The sequence below is a fragment of the Triticum dicoccoides genome, chromosome 5B (assembly GCF_002162155.2).
Source record: "Triticum dicoccoides isolate Atlit2015 ecotype Zavitan chromosome 5B, WEW_v2.0, whole genome shotgun sequence".
NCBI classification, from domain to species: domain Eukaryota; kingdom Viridiplantae; phylum Streptophyta; class Magnoliopsida; order Poales; family Poaceae; genus Triticum; species Triticum dicoccoides.
The window spans coordinates 678,161,444-678,168,413 of NC_041389.1; the positions used below are offsets into that span (position 1 = coordinate 678,161,444).

Below are 6,970 nucleotides of genomic sequence, written 5' to 3' on the forward strand. Positions count from 1 at the left end.
AAAAAAAAACCCAGCCACTGAAATGCTAACGTGTGGATGCCTTTTGGTCTCGCTTGGTGCCACCAACCGGGATCAAAGGCCCTCCTGTCTGGGCTCGGCGCACCGGCCACGTGGAGGCCCATCTGTCCCGGTTCGTGTTAGAACCGGGACTAAAGGTCTAGGGCATTAGTAACGACCCTTTAGTCTCTGTTCAAGAACCGGACAAAAGGCCCTCGCTAACCGGGACTAATAGGGTTTTTTCTACTAGTGTACTACCGCTGTGGACAGCGGTACTACCGTCCCACTTAGCGGTATTGTCGCGCAAAGCAGGGGAGCGAGGAGCGAAGGGAGGATCTGGACCCAGAGCGGTACTACCGCGGTGGTAAGAGCGGTACTACTGCTTAGGAGCAGTATTACCGTCTCTACTGCCGCAACTAGTGCCGCAAAAACTAGCTATTTTTCGAGAAAAAGAAAAGGAAAAACTAGCTTTTATCTAGGGGTGGCAAAACATTGGGCATGCATGCGTGCGAGAGCCAGCTTCCTAACAGGCGCTTAAGAGCATCTCTACCAGACCCCGTATTATGTATCCAATGCCCTTGAAGAAAATAAAGAAGCAAAGAAATGTGTTTTCATGTCCGAAATTGAAAATGTCAATTACTGAGGGTGCGTTTGGTTTCTCCGGCAAATCCGTTATAGCCTCGCTAGGCAAGGACTAGCGTTTGGTACCGCTAAAACAACCTAGCTTTTAGGGGCCAGCTAGCCTCGCTAGGCCAGGAAAATCTCGCCCGCCGCGGAGAGCCGAATCAGCTCGCTCTCAACGGCAAGCGAGCATGCACAAAAGAAGGTCCACGTTGACCCGCACGTACACGCACGTAACTGCCAGCAAAAGTGATGCATCCAAATGCGTAGCTTACGGCAAGGCTGGCAAAGCTGAGCTAGTCTAGCTGGGCTAGCTTAAGTATAGCCCACCCAGCAATGCAACCAAACGTTCCCTGATTTACGGGACCACGCCAGCCCGTAAAGCCGTTTTTCCGCGAACTGTATACGCATTTTGCGGGTCGATATTATACGGGATCTGCTAGAGATGCTCTTAGAGCGCTCTCGCTGGCCCTATTTGGAGTGTAGGTCGCCAACTAGCGACTTAGCATGTACCCCCCATTCCCCGTTACGTACACTAGATTACGGGAAGTTTTGAGAACCTTTACAGACTGGTTTTTAAATTTCTCTTATTTCTTTGTTTTGTTTTTTGTTTTTCCTTTCTTTTTTCTTTTATTTTTTGTCATGATCTTTTTTTTCTTCATTTTTTTACTTTTGTGAACATCTTTCCAGCTTGTGAAAAATACTTAGAAATTGTAAACATTGTTTTAAATCATGATTTTTTTTATTTCTGGACATTTTTTAAAATCATACACTTTCTTTAACTGTGAACATTTTTTATGAATTCGTGAGAATTTTCTAAATCAAGAACATTTTTAGAATTCTTGGGCATTTTTTGGAAGTTATGATCACTTTTATAAATCAATGATCATTTTGCGAACTTTTTTAGAATATGCGATCATAATTTTTCAAAATCACAAAAAATTATGAATCCACGAATATTTTCTGATTACCTGATCATTTTTTGAATTCACGAAAATTTTATCAGTTTTATCAAACATTTTTTTTAACTTCGCAATTTGTCTGAAATACAGAATTATTTGAAACCAACTAGCTCCTGTCCAGTTTTGGGAACCTATCCCAGACCGGTTTTTCCTTTTGGATTTTTCGGTTTATATCATTTTCATTCTATCTTTCTTCTTTTGATTGTAGTTTTTATTTTCATTTTTCTATTTTATTCTTTTTCATGTTTGTTTCTTTTCTTATTTTCCCTTTTCCTTTTCCTTCTTTTTTTATTATTCTATTTTTCAAGCATTTTTTCAAATTCGTGATCATTTCTTAATCATGAATATTTTTTCAACAAGAGAATATTTTTTGAATTCAGGAATATGTTTTTAAAAATTTGCGATCATTTTTCTAAAAACATAAAGAAAATTCAAATTCCTAAGCAGTTTTTGAACTCTTGAACAACTTTTTGAAATCATGACTTTTTTAGTTTGCATATATTTGTAAAAAGTCATGGAAATTTTTAAATTCAGTAACATTTTAATAAATTCACAAATATTTTTCAAAATTGTACAAAAGTTATGATTTCACTTTTTTTGTGTACTTTTTCTTGAAAGTCGTGAATTTTTTTGGATCAAGGATCTATATTGAAATTCATGATTTTTTTTGACAAACATTACTGAAATGCATGAATATTTGTGAATGAGCGAATTTTTTTTAATCAATGAACTTGTTTTATAAACATTTTTTAAAGTTAATTAAATTTTATTTTATTTTGCAAACATTTGTTCAAATTCCTGAACAGTTTTTTGAATACGGAGTTACTTTTTAAAATTTGAACATTTGTTGCTTTTCAAAACATTTTTTAAAAGCATAAACATTTTTTGAATACATAAACTTTTTTAAAAATCTCAAACAATTTTTTGAATCGATGATCATTTATGATTTATTGCTTTTTTTCTGAAAAAATAATATTTTTCAATATTTGAAACCTTTAGAATTCCCAAATTATTTAAAGAAGAAGAAACAAAATCAGAAAAAAGCAAAACAGAACGGATTGAAAAAAACAAGGGCATCCTGCCCTGCACAAGGGCTAGCCCTAAGTGGCACGGGGGTAGTGGGTGCACGCTGCACCTCTTTTCAGTTCACCCACCTGAATATAATAAAAACGGTCAATATGCCAAAAGACTGATCCAGTTTATAAGAAAAATCGAATAAAAAACTTTAACAAGGGGAGGGCGTTTTGGCTCCTGAGTCCACATGATCCTGGTATCTGGCCCATCCAATTGTGCTCTGGGATCTGTGCCAACAATTATGTGGTGTTGGCACAGTGGGCCTGCGGGGACTGTCATTTTCTCCAAGTGGCCCAGATGCAAACTGCCAACCCACCGTCTGTACCACGAGCATCTAGCTGCTGGTGTCATGTACTAAATGCGCTGAGAGGGCCCGTGCGGGGGAATTCTGTCGAGGGAGCACACAATGGAATACAAGGGTCCGCGCGGATCACGATGCAGCTGGTAGGTCTAGATTCCAAGTTCATCTGGACCTGAGAGCCAAATTGCATTTCCCCAAATATTGAACAAATATAAAATGTTATTCTTACAACACGTCTCCAACATCACCGATCCAGCAACATAGTGAACAGATGTACAGAAGAATCAAAAGAGGAACAAGGCCGCTTGAATACGGCACCTGCAAACAGTGGCGGAGCTAGGGTAAAATCCTTGGGCGGGCCAAACAGGCCAGATTAAAGCTAACCTTACTAATTTTCCTATTAAGAGCCTCTCATTCTTCACTATTTGGTGCTACACTGGGCGGGCCACGGCCGGGTTTTCCCCAACATAGCTCCGCCACTGCCTGCAAAGAACACAATGTTTATCAAGAAATGATTGCCCAAACCGAGTTGAAAGTTGACATTTGATAGTGTAGGAAGCCCCCACCCATAATCACCTCATGAATCTTCATTGCCCCGGAAATATAAGGGAAAAATAAAGAAAAACAAACCGGAAATAGGGAACCAACCGTAGGCAGGCGGTAGACAACGACGATTGCGGGAACAACGACAGGGGCGTGTACAGCAACGCTGGCGGCCTGCGAAAAAGGAAACAGAAAAAAACAAAGTAAAAAGGCCAAGCGGTGGCGGCGAGGATGGCGACGCGAGAGAGAAACGGATCTCTGAGACAGATAAGAACTATAACACAAAACCTTAAATGTTTAAGAACTAAAGTGCAAAAAGGGAAAACCAGAAAGGAAAACCGAAAACCGAAAAACACACGGACGCTCATCCGTCCGACACTTGTCGCGCGCGGAGCGCCCCGGAAAAGTCTAAGGAGCGCTACGCGTGCGACAAGTTCGACTGACCTTTGTGGGGAGCGCTCCTCAACTAGTGATTTCGACTAAAACACCCCAGCTATATAATGTTATGTTGTAATCTTGACTAGGTCCTTTTAAAAAATTGACTGGTTTGTTTTTGTTCGCGTCAAGTAAACAAGCAGTCCAAGTCTTGGTGGTGCCATCGGAGACCAGGCACTTGCTCACGTTCGTGTAGGCCCTACAGTTGATTGAGTGAACGCCTATGCCGGCCTGGCTGACGCCCTGGGCCCAGGGGTCGAGCTAGGTGCCGAACTCCATGGCGATGTCGTCGCCGGTGGCATTGAGGCGGTTGCTGCAGCCGAAGAGGGTGAGGTTGTTCGCGCGCAGGTCTGTTTTCCTTTTATGGCTATATAATAGACTTTATTTCTCATAAAATAGTCATGTTAGTTACAAGAAGATGAGACACAAAATCAGTGATCAACTTTTCCCAAGAACCAGAAGATCGACTATCAAATGAGTTTTTTGCCAAACTATCAGCAAACTTGGTTTGCTTCCGGAAAGCAATGCTGTAATTTAATCGCAGCTTTAGTCGAGAGCAAGCACTCACACAGTCGCCAAACTGACCGAAACCTGGCAGGATTTGCCTCACCTGACGACCTGCCTGAGATGTGCCAGGTTGCTGTTTGGTTTAAAACCTGAAGTTCCGGACATGACCTGGCAACAGCATGCAGCTGATTAGCCTGGCTAGCATACAGGCAGGTTGATTAGCCTGGTCTGGTCTAGGCCCATGGAATGGGATGCAACTCAGCCATCAAATCTATTTATTTAATATTCAAAGTGTTTGTCTCAGGCCAGGTTTGCAACCAAACAAAAAAAGTATTTAAATCACAGCTGCCTGGCCAGGCAAAAGTCTTCGTAACCATACATGAGTCCAATTGGGATACAAGTTCCAAATTATCTGCTTTTTGACCAAGAAAAAAGCTTGTCACAGGCAACAGCCTAAGTAACAATCACGGGAAGTTACCATTTGTAATCGAAGCCATACAGATAAAATAAAGACAGACTATATTTGTTATTATGATAGCGGTAAATGCAGCTAGCGGTAGAACACGAAACATCTATGGCTCGACGGTAGTCACTTGCTGCCATTCACCGTCCACAGCTTCTTTCCACAGGGTCACATTGTTGTTGCCATCAGAGACCGCCAGTATGTTTCCTGTCAGCGACCACGACACCCTCCAAACAGGGGTTCTGAAATCATTCAGAACCCTGCCTTCCCATTGCTCGCCTTCTTTCGGCGCTGTCCAGATGACAACGGTTCCATCCTGAGAGGCGCTGGCGATTGTGGACTTTGGGAGGCCTAGGTTTGGAGCCCAGGCGACGTCTCTCACCCAGTCCCTGTGCATCTGAAGGGCTGGGAAGCAGTCCATCCTCCAGCTCCCGTTGGTGAGCTTCCACACCTTGACAGTGTTGTCACAGCCACCAGAAGCAAGTTTCTGAACATACTCAAACTGCCCAGAAGGCCCTGGGCTGATTAGGGCACCAGGGGCCATCGCTGGAGCCCAGGAAACAGAGGTCACGCCCACTGGATGAGCCTGGTCGATGCGCGTCGTCTCCCACCCACCATCAGAACGAGCTGTGAAGACTGAAATGTTCCCATCAGATGAACCACAAGCCAAGCAGATGCCGAGTTCATGAGGCGCCCAAGCAATGGAATTTACAGAAGACTTGTGCTCAGTGAAAGTGTGAGCCTGTGTCCACTCATCAGGTTTGCCCCCTTCTTTCCATATTATAACCCGCCCATCATAGCTGCAGGATGCAAGCATGGAACCATACTTAGGATGAGCCCACGCGACTTGCCAAACTGGGCCCTGGTGTCCGCTCAAAGTAGCAAGTTGCTGCTGCGAGCTGCCACTTACGCCAATGATCTTTATTGTGTTATCAGAGGATGCAGTGGCGAGGCGCTTCCCGTAGTAATCCATCGCGATGTCATGCACCACATCCTGGTGCCCAGTCTCTATCTTATGAGGAGGCATTGTTCCAATTACGTAACGTCAGCTTTTAAGTGTTCTTCGTTGACCACCTCAGGCTCCTATCTGATAGTAACAGAAACCTAACATTTAGAGAACATTACGTCAAAGAATAAAGCAGAGTAAAATTTAAATAGTACCATTCGCTGAAACAAGTAGCATAGTTGCATTTGTACATATGGAGCTGGGTGTGTTTCATTTTAAAAAGAAACACTTACTCCCTCTGTAAAGAAATATAAGAGCGTTTAGATCACTAAAGTAGTGATCTAAACGCTCTTATATTTATGAACAGAGGGGTACATGTTATAATTTGTAACAATGTTGATGTTACAGTTATAAGTCTAACAATTTTGGCACACCAAGATCAATACACTAATTTGCTACCAGCATATCAAATGTCAATACAAACATTGTTTCCTAAAATCACAAAATGAATCATCTGACTGCTTATGAGACTGATGAGTGTGACTGCCTGACTAATACTTATATACCATCTATACAAAATTAGACTAATAAACTAGGAATTCTGGAAAACAATATTATCAATATAGTACTCACAGTTAGAAATAAAGAGATTTCGACACCCCCAGCAGATACAGATATGCTAAACTTAATTCACATCTCTTGTAGTATACATGCATGAAATGGGATGGTATTACGACAAAACAATGTCCAGCTAAGTTCAGTACTAGATATTGTTCACTTGAACATCTTACGACAAAGGAAGAAACAGTGGCACTAGAACGATGGCATCTTTCACAGCAATTAAGAATTTTGAAGAAGAAATTCATGTGCTGGCTGTATAACATGGACTATTTGGAGATGCAGTTAGGTGGTGTATAAAGTAGAAACATAACATGCAACAACAAATTGTCCACTTATTGTTGCAACCAACAAACCGCTGCTGTTTACTACAATTGAATTAAAAACTACCACAATAGGCCGAAATAGATAATACTCCCTCCGTTCCATAATACTTGTCGTTGTATGAACTAAGACCACGACAAGAATTATGGAACGGAGGGAGTAGAAAACAACTGTAATAG

General features: G+C 41.9%; 1 protein-coding gene across 2 annotated transcripts in view; it reads right to left on the reverse strand.

Annotated features, from left to right (window-relative positions):
• Window positions 1–4,698: 4,698 nt before the first annotated feature.
• The window catches only part of LOC119312571 (protein transport protein SEC13 homolog B-like), a 4,019-nt gene continuing 1,747 nt past the window's right edge, over window positions 4,699–6,970 (reverse strand). The window contains exon 3 of one of the 2 annotated variants that reach the window (XM_037588298.1): window positions 4,699–5,990. In XM_037588298.1, the coding sequence (XP_037444195.1) occupies window positions 5,013–5,930 (918 nt within the window). In that variant the 5' untranslated portion in view covers window positions 5,931–5,990 and the 3' untranslated portion in view covers window positions 4,699–5,012. Of the gene's footprint in view, window positions 6,008–6,970 lie in introns of both variants that reach the window. The other variant, XM_037588300.1, reaches the window with a different exon arrangement.